This window comes from Hyposmocoma kahamanoa, unplaced genomic scaffold (assembly GCF_003589595.1).
Source record: "Hyposmocoma kahamanoa isolate Upper Pololo Valley unplaced genomic scaffold, ASM358959v1 114, whole genome shotgun sequence".
Classification (NCBI taxonomy): Eukaryota; Metazoa; Arthropoda; class Insecta; order Lepidoptera; family Cosmopterigidae; genus Hyposmocoma; species Hyposmocoma kahamanoa.
This window is the reverse complement of record NW_020653383.1, coordinates 3111246-3138646: the sequence shown is the minus strand read 5'-3', so window position 1 is coordinate 3138646 and position 27401 is coordinate 3111246. Positions and strand designations below refer to the sequence as shown.

The following is a 27401-nucleotide window of genomic DNA, read 5'->3' as shown; positions in this document are numbered from 1 at the left end:
ACAAAAGTCATCCCAAATTAAGTAATCCAAGTACCCCAACTTATATCTTTATCTCGACCTCTCTAATTTGCATTTAACAGGATATTTTCTAAAACCTGGTCCTAAGCAAATTCTTTCATTCTCGCCTTCTAAAAACGTTGTAACTAAAATTTCAGCTAATTGAAAGGATGTTTTAGGTCGTGCAAATAGAGTTCAGTTTCCGTTTATTAGAAAATTTGCATAGGGCCTGTGATCGGTTGGATATGGGGCGGCTGCGCGGTGACGTTTAGCGTTTGTCGGATTCATTACTGAGACAAAGGCGGGGGTGAGGGGCGCGGGGCGACGCGTTGCGAAGGGTGCACGCTGGGGACGGGGGCAGCCACTTTCCTAAATCACCGGCAAATGTATTGTTTGCGATTAATTTCAGCCAGAGAGGTTGGCAGGTCAGATGTTGCAATATTAACTGATTATTTTATATATCAGTTACTACCTACTTATACAGACAACAAAGCTATAGAGGTATATAGAGATTCTAGCAATCTGATTGCTCTGGGACCCTTAAGTAAGGAACAATTGTGGAGTGATAGCTATATAGGTAGGCTTTATAGGAGTACCAACTGCTAAACATTATTACACATATTCAATTTTGTTATGTTATCATACCCAATTTCAAGTCTAGGTACTTAAATTACTGTTAACTTTTTTTTGTATTTAGGATCCAACATAAAAGAAAACAACTAACCTGTGAGATGCGACTGGTTTGAAGGGCTGTATGGAGAACCTTTGATTTGCGGGAAACCTGTAAGACAAAACACATTCAATTTGTATTGAATTGATATTCAATATTTTTTTGTGAAATTACTCCACTAGTTTGTTATAGTTATTAATACAAATATCGAACACTTGGATTGAATTCCTTCGATCTGGCCGTATTCGAACTGATGTCTTCTAGCAAACCGTGCCAACTAAGTCACGGAACGAACCAGCGGACTTCGTGAATTTTTCTATGTGCTTGTTTCTCGAATTTTTTTAGCCGTAGCGCCATCTATCCGGATCGAAGGAATGTTTTCTAAGTGTTCGATCTTTGTATTAATATTTGTAAGAAACACATTCAATTAAAATCTTTATTGGAACGATAATAACAATAAAACATAATTTCATACTTTTCACTACAATAACGTACAGTTTTGTTATCTTTAATTAAACATACGACTATAATTTTAATTGAAATTGCACAACACTGATTTATAACATCTGTCTTAGACGAAATAACCCGTTCTTGTCCCACAGTTGAGTAGACACCTAGACATATACATATCGAATTTCTTATAATCCTCAACAGCCCAAAAGTTTCGTGAAAGGGATCCGATGAGACTAATAACGCCTTTGAATCAAATTTTATGTTATTTGTTTTTATTTTCTATAAAGAATTAAGTGCGCATGTGACCTGATGGAAAGGGACGATGAAGTTGACGATATAATATGCACACCTAAATAATGCCTATTCACTCTCTCCTTGACAAGGCCTAAGTTATAGCGATCGGGAAATAAGTCCGCAGGCAGAGAATTCCACCCCATACCCGCTCGCCATATAAATGTGGAAGTCGTCGCTTCGTGCGAATCCTGGAAATATCCACAACATATGGAAAGGGGAAGGCGGAACTAAATTATGCTATTCCATCGCACACTCTCTGTAATATATCCTGTAGAAAACCAATAAGCAGGCAACTTTACGGCGGTGTTCAAGGCTGTGCAGCCTCGCCTCTACCAATTCCGAATAACCTATAAGCCTTGAATCTAAAGTGGCCAGTTGATATTTAGCAGTTAACTGAAGCATCAACTTCTTCTTATCGTATCGATGGTATACACTATAATGCTTGTCATCGTGGTGATTTTCTATCGGCGTAAGATACTCGCCTCTTGTTGCCCAGGATGCGTCAGGAGTGCGGGACAGGAATTAATGGTACGTCGTGCGTGGCATCTCCTGTCGGGCACCCTGATAAGCAGACGGTGCTATTCCCACTTTAATCGCTCAAGCGCAAAACCCAATTAACGGTATTGTAGTATTCCAATCGTACATATTTAGAATAACCTGTAGAAATGTAGTAGCAGGAGAGTTGTTAAAGAATGTGTTCATAAGTGTTCGTTCAAGAAAGTACCTTACCTATTTCAACCGCCAAGCAGTAATGTCAGTAATACTGTGTTCTGGTTTTGAAGAGTAAGGGTGCTGATGAAATTACAGCCACGTGGGACTTGTCAACTTGTCTCAGGGCGACAGGCGCAGTGACAGTGACCCTAAGATATTTGGAATTAAAAGCTCTGCGTGGCACCGCAACTGTTATGAATAGGATGGTCGCTTACTACCAGACGTACGACTTGTTCGTCCGGTCACTTGATTTTATAAAAAAAGAATCCTTTTCCGCCTGTTCCTTGCTACTGAGGATCATGCTTCTTGCAAGTACGCTTTCAACGGTTCTTTTCTTAGAATTTACAATGATGATAGAATAGATCTAAGTTAAATAAAAAAATCTATAATAGGCACACCCTTCATCAAGGATCCCGTAATTTGAGAGGCTAAACAAAAAAAAAACCAATAGCAAATTCGCCATGAACAGATTTCACATTGAACGATTCAGCCGTTGACATTCGATGTGATTCCAACAATAAGTAGTCGTACAATACATTTCTTGTTTTTCTAATTCCGCTTAGTTTTGCTAATCAATTAAACAGCTTATTTCATACTTGACAGTTGGTATTTTAATTTGAGAATGTCGTAGTTGTTTGATTATTATTTGAAACAAAGCTCCGGTATTGTATTGCATTGCTTGGGTACCTTTATTTCAGTGTTATTTGTTGCTCTTATCTAATTAAAAAAAATAAAGAATTACATAAAATCTATCTAAGATTCATGCATTTTATAAATATGTCACAAACATGAATGAATGAACGAATGAATTGTTTTTTATTGTACATTTGTACTTCTTACGACATGGGGTCCTTCAAACGAGGCGTGAAAAGGTATCTTGTAGGCATGCAGCGTGGAGGTGGCTAGGGCATTTATTCTATCAACACTGCACTAGGTTCTTTCACATTGGAATCCACTTTCCATTTAACATCAGGTGGGGTGGAGTCATCTGTCTGTTACGTATATGAAAAAAAGAACAGTAGAGCTCCTTGTGAAAGAGTTCGTCTAGGGAAGTACCTTACCTATTTCAGCCGCCAAGTTATCGGCTTTACTGTGTTCTGGTTTTGAAACGTAAGGGTGCTGGTGAAATTACAGGCTCATGGAACTTGTCAACTTAAGTCTCAGGGTGGCAGTGCCCCTCAGATCTTTGCGATTTAAAGCTCTGAGTGGCACTGCAACTGTTATGGACAGGCGTGTACCTTACCACCAGGCGCACGACTTGTTCGTCCCGTTATAGCGTGAGGCAACAGTCGCTGGTTCTTGTCCAGTGAGGTTGAAGGATCGAAGGATTTTCTTTTTCATATTTAATCGATCTTTGAATTAATAATAATAACAAACCAGTGGAGTATTATCACAAAAAAATAGATTAAAATAGTAAAATATAGTAATTAAAATAGTACTTGCACTAAATAATAAGTAAGTCTCAAATCAATTATTAAATTGATAAGACACTCGTAAGGCAATGTATTAAGAGTGACTTTTACATTGCAAGCACTGGTTTTTACTGCCCCCGTGGCCGAACGGTTACCATGCCGGACTGCCACGCAGAGGTCCCAGTTTCAATTCCCGGGCCGGGAGAAATATTTGTATGGCCTACATTTATTTCTCTCGTGACTTTGGGTGTAATTTGTGGTTATCTATGTGTGTGTCCATAGCACCCGCGACACAGGGTTTCCCTAGGGAATGTGCGGAGCTATGTTGAGTGTGTGCGTTATTATTGTGTGCGGTTTAAGACATACTTAAGTTTAGTGCCAGTGGTCACAAGCAGCATAACGTAATAAGCAAGATACGATGACGTGTTACTATTTAAGTTTCTCTGTCTGTCTAACGACGATTAATTTATAAGAGTTAAATAATTCGAAAAAACCTTCAATGACTAGTGGGAGACCGGCTGCTTCTCAACTGGGAGGTCAACAATTCAAATTCCAGTAGCGACAAGTTCGTACTCTATGGTTAATTTCCAATTTACATATTTGTGAATGTGTACTGGCAATATCTCTCACTCATTAAGTATGTATAATTGTATATAAAAGAAGGTTCACAACGTTTGAGAAACGTGCGAAGTTCCTATCAGTGACGCGAACGTGCTCCGCGTGAACACCGCACAAGCCACCTGAGCGGTCATTGTAGGCAACTGTCATCCGTGAATATCCACACTAAATTAAATACTCGATTCAGAGCACTGCGGATTCTACGCATGTGGATGGCCCGCAGGCGGACAGTGCGTACGGATACGCACGGACTGTACGCACAGCTGTGAAACCAACCTTAAAGGGGGCATTCGTTATCCTGCATTGCAGTCTGCCTTGCCGTCTGACGCTTAATGCAGGATTATGGACGTAGTCGCAGCGTGCAAGTCATCCTGTAGTAGTGTAGGCTCCATACATGGATTGGTAATGAGCAAGCTCCGCCCTTGGACCCCGCCACTGACGTCCTCAATGTCACCCGAGGCTCTGAACAGGGTGGTGAGCACTTTGTTCCCAAGGAGGCCCCACTATGTCTCTCCTGTAATGACGCCCCCGGACACACAGACGGGCCCTATGCCGATGGGGATATTCCGGAAGTATCAGAGGGTGAACTGGGTGCAGCCGTGTTGCGGCTTCAAGCAAAGAAAACGGCACCCGGCCCTGATGGAATCCCCGGACGCGCATGGGTCCTCGCCTTAAAAAACGGCCTGGATTCCCGCTTCCGGGCACTCCTCACCGCGTGCCTAAGACAAGGGCTTTTCCCAAGCCGGTGGAAAGTGGGAAAGCTGGTCCTCCTAAAAAAGGAGGGGCGACCTGCAGATTCTGCATCGGCATACCGCCCAATCGTGTTGCTTGATGAGGCGGGTAAGCTCTTTGAGCGCGTTATTGCAACCCGCCTCATCCACCACCTGGAGGAAATAGGTCCGAACTTGGCGGATGTTCAGTTCGGCTTCCGTCGGGACAGGTCCACCATCGATGCTATTGCACGGGTGAGGGCCCTTTCAGAAGAGGTTGTATCTCGTGGCGGGGTGGTATTAGCGGTGTCTTTAGACATCACTAATGCGTTTAACTCCTTGCCATGGGAATGCATAAGGGAAGCGCTGCGATATTACGGGGTGCCACCTTATCTGCAGAGGGTGATCGCAACCTACCTATCCGGGCGTCAGGTGATTTTCCCCGGTAGAGACGTCTGGGGGCGATGGGAAGTGTCGTGCGGTGTTCCACAGGGGTCGGTCCTGGGACCGCTCCTGTGGAACTTCGGATACGACTGGGTGCTGCGTGGGAGTCTCATGCCTGGAGTTGGCGTCGTCTGTTACGCAGACGACACGTTGGTGACAGCTCGCGGCGAATACTATAGGGAGGCGTCCATCCTGGCCACGGCGGGGGTGGCAGAAGTAGTGGGGAGAATCCGCCGGCTAGGGCTAGAGGTAGCCCTTAACAAATCGGAGGTCCTGTGTTTCCATGGACCTCGGAATGGCCCACCGGTAGGCGCCCACCTAGTGGTAAGCGGGACCTCCATCCAAGTCGGCTCCAAAATGAAATATCTTGGTCTCACACTGGACAGTCGATGGAGGTTTCGACAGCATTTCTCTGCGCTAGCGCCAAAACTGACTGGGACGGCGTCAGTGCTTGGTCGACTACTGCCGAACCTGAAAGGCCCGGGAGAAGGGTGCCGTCGCCTCTTTGCAGGGGTGGTCAGGTCCATGGCTCTCTATGGGGCTCCTATATGGGCTGAAGCTCTGAATGCCCAGACCAGGACGCTGTTGCGGAGGCCGCAAAGGGTCATGGCGATCAGAGTGGCGAGGGCGTATCGCACCGTGTCCTACGAGGCAGCGTGCGTCCTCGCGGGTACCCCCCCATGGGACCTAGAGGCGGAGGTCTTAAAGGCCGTATACACCCATAGGGCTGACGCCAGGAGGGAAGGGGCAGACCTGTACCCCGAAGACGTTCACAGGTGGAGACTGAACGCGAGGCGGGAGCTATTCCAAAAATGGCAAACACGGCTGGAGGACCCGACTGCTGGCGTCCGTACAGTAGAGGCAGTGCGGCCAATACTTAAGGAATGGGTGGAGGAGCGGAAGGGGCCGCTCACCTATCGACTTGTACAGGTGCTCTCGGGGCATGGATGCTTCGGGAGATACCTGTACAAGATCGCTGGGAGAGAGCCGACCCCTATCTGCCATCAGTGTGGCTGCGCCGAAGATACGGCGCAGCACACGTTGGCGGAATGCCCAGAGTGGGCAGAGGAACGGGCGGCAATGGTCGCCGTGGTGGGACACGATCTCTCATTACCGGTAGTAGTCAAGTCTATGGTCGGAAGCGAGAGGTCGTGGGAGGCGGTGAGCTCCTTCTGTGAGGTTGTAATAACACGGAAGGAGACGGCGGAGCGGATTAGAGAGGATGACGTCCTCGCTGATCCCCGCCGGCGGAAGAGGACAGGGCGGAGGCGCCGCGCGGAAATGCGCCTTTTCCCACCGTAATGGGACTCGAGTGACGAGTCGGGGATTACTCGTCGCCCGTAACATTCAGTCCCAAGAGGGTAGGGCGACTTCCACGTGTTCCAGGAAGCCGCCCCCAGGTGCACCAGTGGCAAGGGCCACTTGAGAGGGTTCGCGCGCCAAACAAAGGCCGCGAACGTCCGCTCTTTGGGGGTCGTGGGTAATGGGTAACCGGTACCATAACCACCACTAAGCGGCTGGTTGGAACACCCCGGAGTTTTGGTGGGTAGGCTTCCTTTCTGGAAAAGAGTCCCACATAACCCCGCACCTCCCCGGGCGCGGTGGTATGCGTAACGCATTTCTCCGGGTTAAGAAAAAAAAAAAAAAAAAAAAAAAAAGGCTCCATACATGGACCATACGCAGAATAGTGTGTTAGCAGTCTCCTGCCTCCGCGGCGGACTGCCTTGCTGGTAGCGAATGAGCCGTTCAAGAGCTATGTACCCGGTAGTCAAATAATGGGTTGATAACGATTACAAGTTAATGTTTAATCAATTGTTACGAGTAAAGATACTCGGGTACTGATGATGTTTTCATTACCATGATATTCATCTACTTTTTGTATATTTTTACACTCCACTAGTTTGTTATTATTATTATCATTATTGGTACAAAGTTCGAACAAACACAATTATTAAGAAACAGAAGGAAAAAGATTAAACCTTAATCAAATACTAAATCACAAATAGATTTACATTAAATTGTCATGAATTTATACCGCGCTCTTCGTTAAAACGGTGACGTCATTTCATTTGCCAAAATTTATTTCATTAATTGAATGGCCCCGTGCCGATGCAGCGGCGTTAACAGTGGCCAAATAAGACTTAATTCACCACTGAAAGAGGAGATGTTAACGACGACGAGCGGGGAGTCACAACTGAAATCATCTAATGATCTCCTGTAGAGCCGTCTCTTCATTAACTAAGTTAGTTCACGGCTGTATAAAGAAATATAAATTCTTGGAAAACCAACGCCTTTTTTACATCTATGTCTTTTCAACTTCATTCTTTTAAATAGTATGTTTATTTAATAAATCTTTATATACCTATTGTGTAGGTTATCGTTTATGGTAGTAAGGTAGGCTATCGTTTTTTTTAATTATTTGTTTATTTAAGAACATTTATACAGTGTATATGACTGGTTCATCGTCACCTAAACTATAGTTTACGTGTCCTTGGCGCTATTGGAGAGCTTATTCAACAAATATCAACAGCAACTCTCATTACGCGTCTTCCACAATTCCGCATGACTCGCAATTTGGAGTATTGCTTTTTTCACAAAGAATTCAAAACTGTTTAAAGGAACCCGTCTGTTCTCATCCTTAGCGTTTTGATAACTCTTTTCATTCAATAGTGATGTGTATAAAACTATAATAGGAAAAATAGTAAATTCAATTAACATTACATCATCTAGAACGTGTAATGAAAAATATTACGAAGAAAATATCTGATAATAATTATTATTAAAATATTGTAGGTATATTACGCGTAGTGTCTATTTTGGAGTATTATCATTTTCACTAAGTTTTGCCGTTGCCAATCACATCAGGAGAAAGGCGTGGAAGCATATGTTTTAGTGTGTATGTATCATATCGATCTCAATGTATTTTCAGCTATAAATATATTGTCTAAGAATTTTATTTATTTATAAAAAGTTACAGCGTATGCCAAAACGTTCAAACTCTTGACATTTATAGATAAAGTAATACGTAAAGTTGAAAAATAGCAGGTGCAAAGTAGTCCTTAAAAACTAAACAAAAGAACGGAGACAAATACAGACCTAAATACACCTTTTAAAATTGATTAATCTGACAATTATCTTAAACTATCTTAAATTTGAGAGGAAATAACAATATTCTGTTCAAATGCAAAATACTCTTAAATACGTACAAAAAGACCTAGATATTAATTTACAGTAAATATTGTACAATGATCACTCGTTAATTAGCAGGAAATGATTACAGAGTCACAATTCAGGCTCACGAGGTAACGCCACATTGTGATGCATGGCACGTTCCGGCTCCCGGCCTAACCCCAACGTGCTCCCAGACTAACACGCTCGCGTGCTTTACATCGTCTTCATGTCGTGTGCTTACGCGGGGAAAACGGGGGAATCTGAAAATAGGGTAATGCCTTTTATATGTGTTCGAGAAAGGAAAACTTATATTTGAATTAGGTACGTACGTATTTATTTGCATGCGCAGCACAGTCCACTAGAAATTCGAATTTAAAAAATACAGCTATTACCGAGTCGGTGCGGTAGCAAACACAGAGGTATTAAAGTATGAATGACAAACATTAAAAAAAGTAACTAACTTTAATCAATTATACGTTTTTAAATTTAAGAATTGCCCTTTCATAAAAAGTCATGTCTTTAGTAATAAAATACTAGTATTAGTGTCATTTGAAGGTTTCCTCGTTATCAAAGACATGTGCATTCAAACAATTTTGTAAAGAAACAAGTGAAAATCTGACGGGGCTATGTCGGGTTAATAAAGTGGATTAGAAACACATCACAACCTACTAGTTTCTGATGACTTTGTAAAGATGTGTGTCGTTTGGCATTATAATGATGAAATAAGACTCTTCTGTTTCACCAATCCTCGGCAACTTTCGTGAATTATAAACATAAAACTATCCCGCCTATTTTTAAAATGCCCGCTTAAACATAATTTTTAAAATGACTAGAAAATATAACATTTTAAACGTAAAAAGTTCTTTTCTTGTTTAAAGCAAAAATTCGTAAAATACTTTGAAACCGAGCAATAAGCGTGATACATTTTTTCGTAATTAATATTATCAACTACACTAAAATGTATTTTATTTTTATAATAAAATCCGTATAAGGTTTGGAACCTTTTTTTATCATACTAAGTGATGGGACGAACAAGTCGTGCGTACGTAAGTGAAACGCCTGTCCGTAACAGTGCCACTCAGAGCTTTAAATCACAAAGACCGGAGGGACACTGCCCTTACGTCCCTCCTCCAGAGACAAAAATTTATGAGTTCCATGTGCCTGTAATTTCACTAGCACCCTTGCCCTTTAAAACCGAAACGCAGTGCTTGGCGACAGAATAGTAAGGTGTCAGTAATTCCCTGGACGAACTATTTCACAGGGAGCTCTACTGCTACTGAAATATATATATATTTTTTATAATGTCAAGTGACGGGACGAACAAGTCATGCGCCTGATGGTAAGCTACACGCCTGTCCTTAACAGTTGCAGTGCCTTGAGTGGCACTTGGCCTTGAGAGCTTTAAGTTGCAAAGATTTGAGAGGCATTGCCACTGCGCCCGCCACCCTAAGACGTAAGTTGACAAGTCTCATGTGGCTGTAATTTCACCAAAAATACATTCGGTAAAGGTACAAATTTAACATTTAAAGTTTAAATAAAACCTATTAAAGCTTACTGTCAAAGTTTCTACACTGGGAGCCTATGAGTTGACTACACCAAACGGCCGCTGGAAATCCTACGTGTGCAGTATAATAATATTTTTAGGATGTTGTTGGGACTGCCTCGTTTTTTCAGTGCATCGAATATGTTTGCAGAACTTTGTTTACACGATACTTATTATAATAATAAGCCGTGGTAGCCTAATGGCTTGACCTACCACCTCTCAAGCAGAGGCGTTGGGTTCAAATCCGGCCTCGCACCTCAGAGTTTCTCGGAGTTTATTCTTAGAGATATAGATAGATAAAGATAAATTTATTCTGTATAAAAATTTAACCTAAATACATGCATCTTATTAAATAACCTTTCATTTACATATACGCGCCAGACTATCGCAAACAGCGAAATTATTGTTTGTTTACATAACTTTGATTAAGGTTTATAGTGCAAATTAATCTAGGTGATACCTAAACTAAGTAACGTGCTTACTTGTATCTTGGGTATCTAAATTGGTGATTATAACATAATCATCACTCAACATATTTTGTTGAATATTTTTTTTATTATTTTTAATATTACATAACAACAGATACTAAATTTTCAGTGTCATTGTAGTTTAAACCTTTTATGGTTCTTGTATGGTTTTCTTACATTGAAACTCATTCATAGGATATATATGTACATAGTGAAAAATTGATTTTATTATACGAAAAGCTGATGTTGATCTATTTATTAAATGATGATGAATGCTTATTAGATGATGATGTAATTAAATCAGAAACGTGGTCCCTCACTATGGGCCTCATAAGAAGGCTCAAGGTCACTCAGCGGGCGATGGAGAGACCGATGCTCGGTATTTCTCTACGTGATAGAATCGTGAGGAAATCCGTAGGAGAAGTAAGGTAACCGACATAGCTCGACGAATTGCTCAGCTGAAGTGGCAGTGGGCGGGGCACATAGCTAGGAGAACCGATGGCCGTTGGTGCGGAAAGGTTCTTCAATGGCGACCGCACACCGGACAATGCTCAGTGGGTAGGCCCCAAACCAGGTGGAACGACGATCTGGTGGAGGTCGCGGGAAGCCGATGGATGCGGGCAACGCAGGACCGATCGTCGTGGAGATCGTTGGGGGAGGCCTATGCCCAGCAGTGGGCGTCGTATGGCGGAATGATGTACTTAAATACTTGTTAGATGATGATATACTTATTAAATTGCTATGCTTACAAAATTATTCAATGAAATAGCGCCTGATAAAACACCCAAATTTTTTTCTGTCTAAGGCTCAACTCACACTGACTCAGAGTCGAAGCGTCGCGTCGCGTCCTGTTTTTTCGACTACAACGCCTGGCGACGCGCGTCGACTATCGCATTAGTGCGCCCGGATCACATCCGGATCATGTTGTCGACGTCTGACGCCGCAGTGCGCTCAAGGAACGCGCGGCGACGCGAGTCGACGCGCGAAGTCGCTCGACTGCAACCAAGCGACGATACGCGACTCCATATTTGCATACCACAAATGTGGACCTTAATAATGGGAAAACAGAGATGAATATGCTATAGGCGAAAAACATGACGCGTCGCGACGCTTCGACTTTGCGCCAGTGTGAGCTGAGCCTAATGGTAAAAAAAACGTAAACCTAAACGAAGTATATATAACGAGAGCATAAAAAAACGATTAACTTTCCTCTGTGAGTAGATGGAGGCGTTAGATAAAACGCTTTTTCAATTAATTTGATATATTGCTGTCAATATTATACGATGATTGTACAAATGTACCTACCTTCGTTTCAACTTTAATATACGTTGTAGTGAATATATGATTTGTTGTTAATAACTAAAACGAAATTTGTTTGAAGTGTTATGAAATATTTTAAGTAGGTGTGTATGGGACTGTATGCACGCATATCGGGCGTTAACGATCAGTGAACAAAACCGTACAAAGTTTACTTACAGAGTTTAATAAAGAAATTACACAATATCAGAAATGTACTGTCAGCAAAGTTGAAGCTTACTAGTTCCAAAACAGCACTTATTTATTTAAACTTTTGCACAATACCTACGTACAATGGAAGTCTATTGCATAAAATAGTTACAATAATTTGCTTTTAAAAGGAGGAGGTTCTCAATTCGACTGTATGTGTATAACATATACACGGGTATTCGGACATTTATGAACTAATTCAAGGAAAGCAGGTATCTTAGTAGAAAATATTTCACCTCTAAGGGAGGCAAATTAGGGGATGAATCCGGTTTATTGGATTTCACCCACTTTCCGTTAACCGATTTCAATACAACTTGACAGAAGACATAACAAAAAAAAAGTGTCTAAGCAAACTTTTGAGATCGGTTATTTTTTTGTAAAAAAAGCTGTAATTATGGAAATCTTTGTTTCTAAATAAGAAAAATTGTGATCTACTACTTAAAAGTATTATATTTATTATAATTAAGTAGTTGACAAGGACAAGCAAGCAGCGAGTAACCGGTACCTACTAACAGCCGTGGTTTTTACCAAAAAAGAAACCTTAATGCGGTATGGCGTCAACTTTGCTGATCGTATAAACGTGTGATGAGAAGAAAAACAATCACATTAATAAAATACGAAAAAAAAAGCGTTTAAAGAGAAGCGTTATTTATCTTACAAGTTCACCTTTTTTAATTCGGTCAGAATAGTTGTCATTTGAATGAAAATTTTAATACCGTGATTCATCATCGAATATCATCTATGGGATTTTTATAGAACTACAAATTGTTTATTACAATTTTTATTCTTCCGGTTCTTACGCTTATTTTTAATTTTCTATAATGCAGTTAATAAAATTTCTGTTGACATCAATATTTTTTTTAAGTTGACTGTACCCTTAAGAAATCCGTTTAATGAAAATTGGCTAAAAATCACTTATGTCTAATATAAAGGAGTGTTGTCACTCGAGCCTCGTAATCGCGTAAGAAGCACCGCTTGACTGATCGAGAGCACAATGGGACAAGTGTGTAATCCTCTTAACAGGGCTTTGTTCGGCCGAGAGCAAAAAAGACAATACGCCCGCAGCTGGACACAAGTCTTTGAAGATTATTAGTGATTCTGTGGAGATCTCATTACCTTCTGAATTTGTTACGAAAGGAACAATCACACACGAACAAAGACAATAAAACATCATCACGTTTAAAAAAAATTGAGACACATATTACCAACTTTATATTCCCAGTCGTTAAAGTAACCAAAAACTATCCAAAACAAAGTAAGTTGACTAATCTTTTATAATGCTGCTTCCGTTTAAATTTAAGAGAAGTGAAGATATGATTTAGTTTTTTTATGATACCATGTAATGGGGAGAACAAGTTGTGCGCTTGATGGTAAGCGACACGCCTGTCCATAGCAGTTGCAGTGCCACTCAGAGCTTTAAATCGCAAAGATTTCAGACGTAAGTACTTCTAATGCGCCCGTCACCATGAGACATAAGTTGATAAGTCCAATGTGCCTGTAATTTTACCAGCACCTTTACCCTTCAAAACCGTAATACATTAATGTTCATATTGCCGTTTGGCGGCAGAAATGGATAAGGCGACAGTACTTTTCTGGACGAATTCTTTCACGAGAAGATCTACTGCTAGTCAATTTTATATTATTTTGTCATTGGACGTCAAATAGCGTCTTAAAGCCTTGTGTACATCAAAATGTACTATATAATATGTGCAGTGATTGAGATCCAGATAACATTATTCCTATGATCATGTAAACGCTCTTAGTATATCCTAATGATAATTGCAAATTTGATCAAGTTTGAGTTTGAATAGGATATAAAAAATTATATGACAAATTGTTGCCATGCCCCAAAAGGTCAAAAAATAAGTCACTTGTTTTGTATACAAATATGTCATTCGCGGTCGCTTTTAGCGACAACTGTCACTGCTAATTCATGGTAAAGATAATGTTTCATTACCATAGCGTAACATTTCGTACCCTTTATACAATAACGCAGTCAATACTGCGATTATATAGTGATACACAGTACCACGATTATGAACTAAGCTTACATCAGTCAATTGACTGTGTCTGTGTATTGTTTATATTGTGTACTGTTGTATAGTATGTTGGGTATTATTCGATTTTTAATTCGGGACTTAATCACGTAAAAAATTAAGTCCCGAATTAAAAATCAAATAATGTGTAAAAATCGTGAAAGTTTAAATCAAAGCGGTATGTTGGGTATTTCAATTATATTAGTAACTGGACGAAACAAGTCCGCTTGGTGGTAATCTACACAGCTACCTACAACAATTGCAGTACCACTTAGAGCATACGTCCGATTCGTATCAGGGGGTCTACTCTCGATCTCCGTCTGACGTCCGTCCGAAACAATTACTGCCAAGTAAGCAATACTTGACCAAATGAAAAGACGCGTAATGCGAATGAAGCTTCATACTGGATACATGTCTTTTAATTTTGTCGAATATTACTTATTTGACAGTAATTGTTTCGGACGGATGTCGGACGGAGATCGAGAGTAGACCCCCAGTTCCGAATCCGAGAAATGACGGTCCGAAATGTTACAGGGATCATTTTGTCTCTAGGTGTACAAGCGATATTCCTATTTTCTCGGATTCGAATCGGTCGACGACATCCGAAGTGGGTCCAAGTTTTCTAAATTTGTATAGTATCGGTTTCGGAACGAATATGAATAGGATGCAGTGCGTAAACGCGCTTAGAGCTTTAAATCGCAAAGACCCGTTGGTCGGTGTTTAAACTTGGGCTCATAACTCCACTGGTTTCTCACAAGGCGTTCGTGTTTACGTGGAAGCAACCGGAGCCCTATTGTAGTACAGTTTTTTGCCCTAATTTTAGCCTCACGACATTCGACACCGCAGGCGGACTATTGCTCTAATGTCGAAGCGAATAATTGAGTTTTAAACCGTCGATGTTGTCGTAACGTGTTAAGAGACATGGTGAAACATGATAATTGAATCCGCAAACCTAAAAAATACAATTCATCACAACTTAATACAATTTTTTTTTATTTTATCGAGTGACGGACAATAATAACACGGTTACAGATAATCACAGAACAGATTACTAAAAAACCGACCTCAAAGGTTATTGGAATTATTTACATATCAGTTACCGGAAAGTGCACAATACCGGATTTATCCCCTAGTTTGCCACCTTTAGAGGTGGAATACTTCGGTCGAATTGAGAACCTCCTCCTTTTTTAAGTTGATTAAAAAATATGTAAAGAAGTCGTCTGTTATTAATGTATCTACTTAAGTACCTTAGAACATTACGTTTCTTTTATAAAATAATATCTAAACTCCTTGCTGCATTTTAAAATATGAAAGCGGTTAATGTACTTAACTATTGTAAAAGATTCAAATTAACGTTATTGTTCCCGTTGCCATGGCGTCTTTACAACATAGTCAGAAAGCACACTTTTCCCGCAATTACTAACGATAACATTTTGCGAGCTTCCGGTTCCACTTGACAGCTGTCACAATGACAATCGTACCCCGCACACACCGTCCGTCCGCGACGCAGCCCCACTGCGCCCGCGCCGGCTACGCATCGGCAGTTCTGTTTATTTACTCGAGTAATTGAGGAAGTCTTTATTTCTTTGTGTTTTTATTTACACCGGCTGTTAGATAAATTATCGCCGTTATACTTATTCAGAAGAATACGCTTAGAAAGTGTTAACTGTTTCTTGACAGAAGGAAATGTGTAACGTTAACAGACAATGGCGTATACAAATTGCATTTCGAATTGTATATTCTACTTTTAAACCATAGAGTTACATCGTTATGTTGAACACTTACTCTTGTAAACTAGGAAGGGTGATTTGTAATAACTGCCGAACAATAACGACGTAATCCGCGTATCGCCGCGGCGGGCGCTGGCGGCTTAACGCAGACAAGAAGGGGCAATAAAATACTCCAGCAAATTGAAACGCGCTAACTTGTAATCCTGCAAGAATGCCAAGGGTAAACTGCTTTGGTGCATTTAAGACCAGTTTTAATAGCCCTCTGTCTAGTTTGAAGGTTCCATCAGCACCAACAATAATATACTTTTATGGCACAACGAGTGTTGAGAAAAATGTAATCTTTATTACAAAAATGGGTCACCGTGGAGGAAGGTGAATTTTTTATTTATCTATTTCATTATAACGCCTAGGCTTATATCACTTCTCACAAGTTTATGTACAAGAGATTAAAGGCGGTATATTCTAATAAGTACCTATTATCTGTATACCTCAGACACCACGTCGGCTCAGTAGCAAACATAACAATTCTCGCATTTGTAATACATATTTCCTTGATTACAGTTTCATATCGAGAGGTCTATACATCTCGGTGGTTATAACTCTTATAATCCGCCTAAAGCTAAGAGGTATTCCAATTAGAGCGTGGGGAGTCGTACGCGCCGCGCCGCAGTTGTCGTGACGTCGCCGCGCCGTCTGCTATGACCCTGCAGCACGCCGCTAATCCATCACAAATGTGCTACTAACCAGTAGAGGGTAATTGGAATTTTATTGTCATTTAAGGGAATCACCACACTTACCAACGCGGAATCGCATTATTAAGCCGGTCAAAATAAGGTTTATGTTCTTGGAATAAGAGCGAAAAAGAAGTTGTGCTTAATTTGCCTACGAATATTTGGCAGTAAGCTATTGTCAGTATATGAGAGCCGATTCAACGAATTTCATTTAGATACATTGACCGCCGTAGATGAAGTAATGGGCCTCTGTGGCCGAATTCTGGACTGCCAACCACTCAGAGGTCCCTGGATCGATTTCCAGGCCGGGAAAAATATTTGTACTCGTGAGTTTGGGTGTAATTTGTGGTTGTCTATATGTGTGTCCAGGGCACCGACAATACAAAGTTCCCCTATTGCAGGACTATGAGAGTGTGCGTCTCATGCACAGACGCGTGATATTATAAGAATATAGAGAAGGAACAAAAATGTACAATTCCTTTACTGTTGGGTTATAAGAAACATATAGCTACTCTCACGGTGATGCGACGCGAAGCGACCAAAGCGTCTTTGCGACACGATAATACAACTGTGTATAATGCTATATATTAGTTGAAGAAAACAAAATATGAATTATCAAGTTATTTAGGTTAAACTCTTGGGTCCAGAACACCCAACACAATATACCCCACACTCGAATTTCAGCAAATCACCAATATTAATAAGTAAGTTTCACACGTGGTGAAGCAGTTTCACAATGGGCAGTAGCCTGTATAAACAACTGTGGGCAAAACCGTCACGAGCTTGTATAATTATCTACTTGAGAATGACGAGCCCTCAATGGGACTTCGCGAAAAAGAAAGCAACGCAGTGAGAAATGGTGATCAAATATTGTCATAGCTTCATATTTCTTTTTTAGAAAATAAAACTAATTATTGCTTGTAAGATAGAGAACTTGTACGAGATAATTGTGTAGTCAATTGTGCATAATTAGATTAGAATGTGTTTCTCAAGTGTAAATTGCACAACAAGTTAAAGTATGAGAAATTGTATTGAGATCGTTAAACAAAGAAAATAATAAAATTAATAAGACACTAAAATAATAAATTAACAATTCATTAAAAATTAATATTTTTCTCAATAAATAATATTACTAAATATTGTTCTCCTTCACGGAGCGTCATAAGTTCATAACAAAAGTTATATAACGAGGGAATAGTACAAAAGATCTCATAATCTTGGGCACTTTGCCGCGAGTACCCAATTTTATTCTAGTTTTAGTCTCCAGTATTTAAGCTTTTATTGTTTTTTTAAAACTTTTTTGTTAATATGTATAATAAACAAAGTATGAGATTAAATTAATAAAAATAAAATAGAAAATAATCAATAGCGTTACATTTTGCGTAGTGTAGGACGCCTACGGCCGAATGGAGTGGCAATTGGCGAAAAAGTGCTGGCAGCAGGTGGATGGGATAAGCTGCGGACCGGGCGAAACGACGCACATTGGGACAGGCCTATGTCCAGCAGTGGACTGAGATAGGCAGATGACACATCATCAGGCTATCTTAGTCCACGACGTGCGACACATATGATGTGTGATGCTACATTTGAAAACCAACGCCCACATCAAATTTGTAATTTGGCGCTAGCTGCAGATTCTTGTAAAAAATGTACCAACTACAAATTATGAAGAGTAAAGACCTCCACACAGCTATAGTAAAGGTTAAAAAAATAAATTAAATATAAAAAATTAACAAAACAATACAATGACACAGAATTCCATTCAATGTACACCATCTAATACAAAAAAGTAGTGCACACATTCGTTCCACATTTGACGCTTTATTCACGGACCAAAAGCGAGGTGTCGAAAACAAACATTTGCTCTCCGCGATTAATTCGTTTACTCAACGAAAATGCTACAAAGGGAAGAATGGGAGAGTTTTAAAAGGAAGTGTCACAATAAGGTGACAATCTATAGTGATCCTTGTAAAGGCATTATGTGGTAATAATAGACGAGGAGCGGGCGGGTCGTATCGGCCGAGATACGTCACAACACAACACACCGGGTGCGTGAAAGCGCTCATAGGGTTAAATATGCCTGCAATGTTGCTATTGTGATAATGAATTCGTTAATAGTAATGTTGCTAAATTATAAATTTCGGACACGCCTCAGTTTTGTCGCTGTAATGTCTATTATTACTTGGGCGTATTGTTACTGTTTGAATGTAAAAAGAAAATACAATACACTGAGAAAGAAATCCTTCGATCCGGCTGTATTTAAATCAACTTCTTTCAGCAAACCGTGGCAGACACTATGCCATTTGGCATAGTGTCTGCCACGTCTGGCAAGGTGGCTTAATTAAGCCACGCAACGAACTAGCGTACCTTACGAATTTTCGTATGTACTTGTTGCAGATCTTTTTTTTTGGTTTTTAACAACTTTTGAGCCGTAGCGCCATCTGTGAGAAATCTATTTCTTCAATCAGCCAGGTACCTTTACAGCTACCAGCAGTTGACTGGAGACGTAGATTTAATAATTGTAATTTTTAAGTTTTTATTGAATGCCACGATGTTTGACCACCATGATAATTTGAACTCATGCATTGCTTTAAACTAAGTTTTTCACAAAATGTAGACAATCGTCAATGGAAAATTACGTTTTTCCTATATAATAGTAGAGTTTCATTTATAATTAAAGCGTCTTATATTTAAGCCACAGATAAAATCATAGGTTCCATCAGGTGATCTATTGACCGGGTTGGTTGCCGGCAGCATAGTGGCACTGGGTCAGGCAGACACAATTAAAGTTAATTTGCCGCATAACTCGGGGATGCCACGAGTCACAGAGTAGGAGAAACAAGGTATGTAAGCTTTTTCAGCCTCCAGTACTTAGTATAAAAAACTGTGCAGCTTAAATTACGGACAAACATTTATGTAGGTACTTAAAATATCAATACATCATCGTTATAAAAATAAAAAGACATTTATTTCTCCACAAAATATAAGAAACACAACAGTTAAAAAACAAACAGAAAAAACAATTGAGTGTTGTAGACAAAAAGGTTAAAGATTCTGCATTACTGTAGCTACCTGTTCGTTTGCTGTTCCAAGTCAATATGCGGAGTGTACATCAAGTAATAACCTATCTTAAGTAATAACTAGTAATAAAGCTGTCCGTGTAAAGTTATATTTTTTAATACATTTAACCTAAAATTTAAAATTTTGTGCTTCTAGGAGTTTTAATTGGTAAATCGATTTTTGTACAGATTGGAGCCATTGCTTACATCCTTTTTTATACTCATTATTAAATAACTTGGTCGCTTAAATATTTTTCTTCTATGCCAGTAGACGTACAAAAGAAGATAATTACCAAAAGTAATCGATCATGCTAACGTTGTAAAGATATATCAGCCTGGTTTTTTATAATCTTTGGCACTGATTGTCACCGTAAATCTGCCGAGAGGCAGCGATGACAAGGCGCCGGGGGCGACGTGGGGTTGAAGGTGGGAATGGGGTCTTAATTACTTAATTACATTGTGCTACGTAGGAATTAGTTAATTGCCGTTTATGCACCGGCGCTGGCGAGGTTGGCATTTGTCTTACGTACTTCCTTTGTGGAATAGGAAAATGCAATAATAAACAAATGTATTTGGTAAGAAAATAAATCAATAAAGGCCAAAGCAGTCTATGAGACTGGCGAAAGGCGGCTTCACCGCGACTCTACATACGACTTGTACGGAGTCGCATACAGCATTCTACACAGCTATATTATCGTGTCGCTATATTATACTGATGCTTAGGGCGACTCCGCATCGCATCATCATGTGGGAGTCGCTATACGTTTGTTTTGTAACAACGTGTACATATACGTTGTGCATTGTCGCAACAGCAAAACTATTCTACATTTTTGTTCCTTCTCTATATTCTTAAATAATCACGCACACACTCATAGTCCTGCAATAGGGGAACCTTGTATTGTGGGTGCCCTGGACATACACATAGACAACCTCAAATTATACACAAACTCGCAAGAGAAATAAAATGTAGGCCATACAAATATTTCTCTCGGTCCAGGAATCGAACTTGGAACCTGTGCGTGGCAGACCAGAAACCGTTCGACCCCGGAGACAGTTAAATCAATCTGTCTTCAATAGTTATTAAGTGGCAGATTTTTATTTCATTTTGTTACCTTAATCTTAAAAATCGTTTTTAATTATTTCTCAGGCATTCACAAATACTGAATTAACTCATTAGGGGCGCTCTTTGTACACAAAACTCAATTGAAGAGATTTCTTTACTTCGCCCGCTTTAGGTAGCGGTGGTAGATGGCTGCGCTGCGGTGGCGGTGGTGGCGGTAGTACAAATAGCATCACATAAAGGGTGTTCCAATTTGGCTGGCGCAGCCGCCGCTGCTGCGGGCGCTTCCGCACATTGTTAATTAGTTCTCCAAACCACACCGCTGTTCAAGTTATGCTAGTGACATACCGAGACCATGATCACTCGTATATTTCACAAAAAAACCAGTACCTGTAAGTTTAATTAAATACATTCTCAGCTAGGGTAATCATTCAAAGGAAACATTTTTACAAAAGTTTATAAAATGTGGAATTTCTTTTTACATTTTATAAGAAGACTATTTCAGTTTCAATAAAACATGAGAACGGCAGAAGTCATACTCTTTGTGTAATAAGGCCACATCTGCAAAATGACCACTTTTTAACCGACTTTAAAATAAATTTCTTTCCTTGGCTTGCACCATACCGACTCCAAAAATAAGTATAAATATTATTTTATTGGTAAAATAAAACCTCAAACTGTAATCAGTAGGTAGCACTTACCAATAATAACATTTTATTATAATTATAGGTAATTGTATAAATAAACCATAAAAAAAATTTAAATAGATTGATTCAAAATCAAATTATAACACTGAGTACAAAACGAAATAAGACAAAAATAAATATTACGTATTTATTATTAGTATTACGTGTGTTGTGTTCATTTCAATGAACACGACACACGTAATTTGAATTTGAATTTTTATTGTCTTATTTTTTGTTATTTTTCGTTTTTCAGTGTAGTGACTGTTTATGGTTTTTGAAGTTGGTAGAATTTTTTTACAAACTTTGTTTATCTGGAGAAAGGCTCAAAATTTCTAGGAACGAAATTAGTCGATATATTTTTATGTTTAAATAGGAAAGTTATAAAATTTCACGTATACGTATAGAACGTGTTCATGTGGTTCGCATCATTTTTATGACTTTCGTGTGATAAAAGCAGTTTCGACGTACGATCACATGGGACATTATTATATCAAGGGTACGAAATACAATTTTATTCTTCCCATAACTTTAAGTTCTAATGTAAACCGATTATATCTATTAGCTGCGTTCAGTGTGTCCTGGACTTGCCGGGAATCGCTTAATTCCATGCGACAATCGCTATTTTCTTATTAACCGTAGCTGCTGATCTCGTTTAATGAGCTCCCTCCGCTGCCGCACCATCGCCGTGCCGTTCTGCACTACCGCTCAAATGGCTATTTCCACGTAAGACGAAATCCTATATATACTTATGTAGTTACGTCAAAACTATTGTAATTACTAGTTGATTCAGTTATGGGTAATTATTTAGCCTAAAGCGAACCGCGGAATGAGTTATTCTAAAAATTTTATTTTTGTTAATTGTAAAATTTCCAACATTAAAAGTTTGCTTATTCCCTTCGCTGTGTTCGTTACTACGACTTCCTCTATGACAACAGAAACGCAAATGGAAGTCAAACGAACGTCAAAACGAATCATATGAACCTAAATACAAGGTAGCTAGCTACTGTAGGTATGCTGTTTAATAGTTCCTCTGATCTGTCCGCCATTTCATCATCAGCTCTAGATTATCATTACATATAATTTTCATTGGAATTACATCTACTTATGTACCAACTTTTATTGAAATCGGTAAACGGAAAATGGGTGAAATTCTATAAACCGGATTCGCCCCCTAATTTCTCACCCTCAGAGGTGGGATATTTGGTTAAAATTTGAATGGGAGCATTCATCGAAATTGGTTTACAAACATCGAAGAAATCGCGTAACAAACACATAAAAAATGCAGTGGAATTGACAAATCCCTCCTTTTTTGAAATCGGTTAAAAACTGTCCACATTTTCGTAGTTTCTTATTAAGGACTCAAGAATCGATACATTTAGAAAACAGTTGCACTGTAACAAAAATATAGACGCACGCACAATATAATATGTATAATGTCGAACGGAACGGTGCGTAGAGTTGCAAAGCGGAGTCGTGCAGAGTAGTGGAGCAGAGTGCTCACTTCACACGTGCTACAAAGAGCTCTAACTGCCTGCTATTAACACCCAACGCCCAGAGTTAGTGACGGGAACTATTAAAATAATTAACTAATATTTTAATAATTACTTTTATAAACGAAAATATACTTTTACGAAATCGACGTTGAAACTACAAACGCTATTGTGTACTTCAAAACGAACAACTGTTGTCTTCGGACTTACGAAAATTCGTAAAATATATTTTTTCTCTTAATACAAAATTTTAATTTCTCAGGATTTTAAATGAGATATAATGAGATTAAATATTCCAATGAGAGTAAATATTTGATAAGGTAATAAAATAAAAGCAATACGCAGCAATATTTTATTTTTATGTCCACAAAAATATTAAGACTAATGTCGAAAAGGAAATTTGTAACAAGCATAATAACATATACCATGTAGAAATATACCTAGGTATATGTTAATATACCCGTTAATCCGATCTATACAAGACAATTTTTTGTTAAAGTCTTTATTTAAAAGAATGAATAGGATATCCATCTATTATCTGTATTTCTATAATTCGTATTACATTGCAAAAAGCACTACTTTTCTTCGCTCATTTCATTACACATTATTCTTAACATACGTAAATCACGGGCATGAATTAAAACATCATAAGACTTAACATATTTGGACAGGAAAAAGTTACAAATAAGATTTATTTCAGTATTTTTTAATCACCAAACGAATGCCCATAATATTCCACAGCACTCATTACGCACGTCACTACAGCGTTCTATAAAGCCTGGGGCTACAAAATTAATTTGATTTGAATTGTACCTTAAGTCAAGTTATTAAGATTAAGTATTGTTTGAACGGTACATGTGTCTTTTCTTGTTAATTAGTCAATGGAATTTGAGTTTTATTACGTAACCAGAAAGTTCATATTAGTGTTTTAGTGGGCACAATAGTGTTTGCAAGACGGGCCCTCGCTGCCTCTCGAACGCTTGTTTTTGTTCTAATTATAATTACGAATGAATAAACCAGTTCGCACTTCGCACACGATCGAGTGCAAATGCGTAAGTGATGGATGTGGATTCTTTGATATCGCATCTGGTTTTTTGGCAAAAACCTTTGGAATATAATTTGTAATACGTCCGCTGTTACTACCACGATATATTCGGCCTTCCTTATCATACCTACGCAAACGCATTTGTATTTCAGTAACTTGCGAAATATTGGCCCTTAAAGTTTTATTGTCACTTAAAAAACTGTAAATTACACTGATTTTGCTGCATAATAAAACAGAAACGAAGTAAGATATAAAAAAACGCTTATATGAGGTTGCAGAACTCGTTTCGCTGACCTGAATTTCGCTAAAAATGTCTATTATGTTATTAGTTAGGAGGTAACATTTTTAACTGACTTCAAAAAAATGGAGGAGGTTCTCAATTCGACTCTATGTTTTTTTACATGTATGTTATGCGATAACTCCAGCCATTTGTAAGCCGATTTTGATGATTCGTTTTTGTTGGAAAGAGGGTACCTCAGTATCGGTCCCATATAAATTTGAAGAGAATATTCCACTTCTCAGGGTGGCAAACTAGGGGAACATGTAATTTCACGAACTGTTGAGGTCGGTTTTTGTAGCACTCTGTACTGAAATTACCAAAATGACATCTTTTTAGGAGAGCGGTTTAAAAATTCTGTGAATGTAATTAGCCGATAACTATTTTGTGATATAGGAGAGTTATGAGATTTTACGTATAGTTTAAGTAGTTTGTATTATTAAATAATAATAGTAATAGCTAGCATATATGTAGTCCCACTCCTGGGCGCATGCCTCCTTTAAGAGTGAGAGGGCTTGGGCTGTGGTTCCCACGAGGGCCCAATGTGGATCGGGAACTTCACACACATATTATAAGGAGCTCTACTGCTTTTTTTATGACATCAAGTGATGGTACGAATAAGTCGAGCGGCAGGTGGTAAGCGAAACGCCATAACAGTTGCAGTGTCACTCATAGCTTTAAAACACAAAGATCTGAGGGGCTCTGCCACCGCGCCCTTCACCCTGAGACATTGTTGACAAGTCCTATGTGTCTGTAGTTTCACCAGCGTCCTCACCCTACAAAACATTACTGCTTGGTGACAGAAATAGATACGGTGGCAGTATTTCCCTGGACGAACTCTTTCACAAAGAGCTCTACTGCTACAAAATGAAAGTACTTTGCTGATGTGTGCAGATGTGTTTTCCTTCGCAGCAAAACTCATGGTAAATTTCAAATTAAAATTTCGAAAACTTAGAGGTGCAAGTTCGGATTCCAACCTACAACCCTCTGCTTGAGAGGCAGGTAAGTTAAGCTATTAGGTTACCACGACGTACTATTATTATGACTTTATATGATAAAAGTACTTCTCACTCTCTTGTCACGTATGACATGTGGCTTTATTATATCAAATAGAAATGGGGATATATCAACCCGTCTGAAAACCTGCTTGTGGATCCCCTACACAAAGTATGTGCGCTCATGCCTACTGTGTCCAACCAGCTACACTCGCGAAGACCTGCTAAACAGATAAGACATAGAGGTGACTGTTTACTGGGCCAAAGGAATTGGTTTGGTATTTCATTGGTTTTTGTCATTGACTTGACGAGATGAAGAAGATATATCAAGACACGATATAAAGATTGATTCATATAAATGGTTATTTAAGCGGCAACATTGAACCGGAATTATAATTGGGCCGTCTTCGCTTTACAGCACTGGCCTGTTGGTCCAAAACTCTGCACGTTTAACCCATCAAATCGTGTGAGTCTCAGAATCAAAAATAGGCTAAGCAATTTAACTCTTAAACACCCGAGAACAAAAGACGGCTTCTCAACATTCACCGGGCACGGAAGCCAGTGGAGCCACGTATTGTCCACCCGCTAAATGCTAATCCCTGAACATTTGCCAAACATCTCCCCACATTGCTTCACCTCCCCCGACCAAAATTCCCCCACTTCGCTCAATATGGGTTATTCGCATTTCCATGAATTTTATTGTGTATTTATCGAGTTCTTAGATTTTCGCGATTGTTACACATAGGAAATGAAACTATTTTTCCGGATTTAAATCGCGTATAATTGTTTTCTTCAAACAAACCGACGTTTCGGGCCCTTTACAGGTCCTATCAACGAGTCAACTGTGACTGTTTATTTGAAAAAACAAATATACGCGATTTAAATCCGGAAAAATAGTTTCATTTCCTATTTATTGTGTATTTTTTAATAGTAAGTATTAAATACATAAACATTTTGTAGAGCTCGTTGTGAAAGAGTTCGCCCAGTGAAGTACTGTCACTTTACCTATTTTTACCGCTAAGCTAATGTAAGCATTATTGTGTTCCGGTTTTCAAGGGTAAGGTTGCTGGTGAAATTAAGGGCACATGGGACTTATCTACTTATGCCTCAGGGTGACAGGCGCAGCGGCGCTGACCCTCAAATTTTTAAGATTTAAAGTGAACAGTGGCACTGCAACTGTTATAGTCAGACGTGTAGCTTACTACCAGACACACGAATTGTTCACTTGATATTATAAAAAATCATTACGCTTGTTTTCCATTGGGGTAAACACAGACCATGGACCTCTATCTGATAAGCTCCTGACAAACTTCTTTAGTCTCCTCCACTCATATCAATGTCTTATATATTTTTACGTATAACCTAGCCTTTTTAAGGATATCCCTAATTTGGTACAGATTTGGTTCAAGGTCTACCATATCCTGTTTCCATCTATAATCGCTTTATAAATGAGTAAAGTACTATAAGATGGCATATCAATTTACTCTTCTTGTGCACCTGTAACCCGTAACCCGCAACTCTATTCTAGAGATTTTAATTATCAAATCAAAATTTGATTTCTTTTAATTTTAATTTGGATAATGTTTTTCTTAGCTTTCTGAATTTGACGCATTCGATAAATATCTGTGATATCACCAAGATTTATAACTAAGAAACAACTAGGTAGATTCGTCTAAAAACATATTGTAAGCTTTTTAAATAATTTGTAGTAATTTAGAAAACAATGCAGTAAAAATATTGTATATCTTTTCAGTCTCTAAATGGGTAGTCCAATTAAGAGACCTTTAACATAAAAAGACCTTCACTTTTTTCACATATTTAACATTACGTTAACGGGGTTATTAAGGTCCCCATATACAGGACGATTTATCTTCGCGATCCGTCGTTTCAAGCTGCCACTTGAACGCTAAGGGAGTAGAGACGGACCGATACGAAAATTGTGATGATCGACCGAAATGAGGAATCGTGTGTATTGGCGCCTTTAAACCTTAATATATCTGACGGCTAGGGTTTAAACTCTGCTAGCACTGGCTCATGTAGTAGCTACGAACCTAAAAACTCCCTTTAATGGTTAATTGAATGAGTCGCTTATGAATACTTTGATTCATGTAACATTGATTATTATTTAGTAGTATTTCACTGTCCTTTTTTAACACAAAAAGGTGTTAAAAATGTTTTATGCAAAACGTTTTTATTTTGAATCAAATATTCGTTTCTTTAAATATATTACTTGCAATTTAATAATAATTGTGGATATTGCGTCGAAACAGGAATGACCCTAGCAATAATACACACC

At 39.1% G+C, this 27401-nt stretch overlaps 1 protein-coding gene across 1 annotated transcript in view; it reads right to left on the bottom strand.

Moving 5' to 3' along the window:
• LOC113239639 (visual system homeobox 2-like) overlaps positions 1-27401 on the bottom strand; it is a 152626-nt gene that overhangs the window by 106624 nt on the left and 18601 nt on the right. The window contains exon 2 of the mRNA XM_026476701.1: positions 722-778. Within this exon, the coding sequence (XP_026332486.1) occupies positions 722-778 (57 nt within the window). The remainder of the gene's footprint in view (positions 1-721; positions 779-27401) is intronic.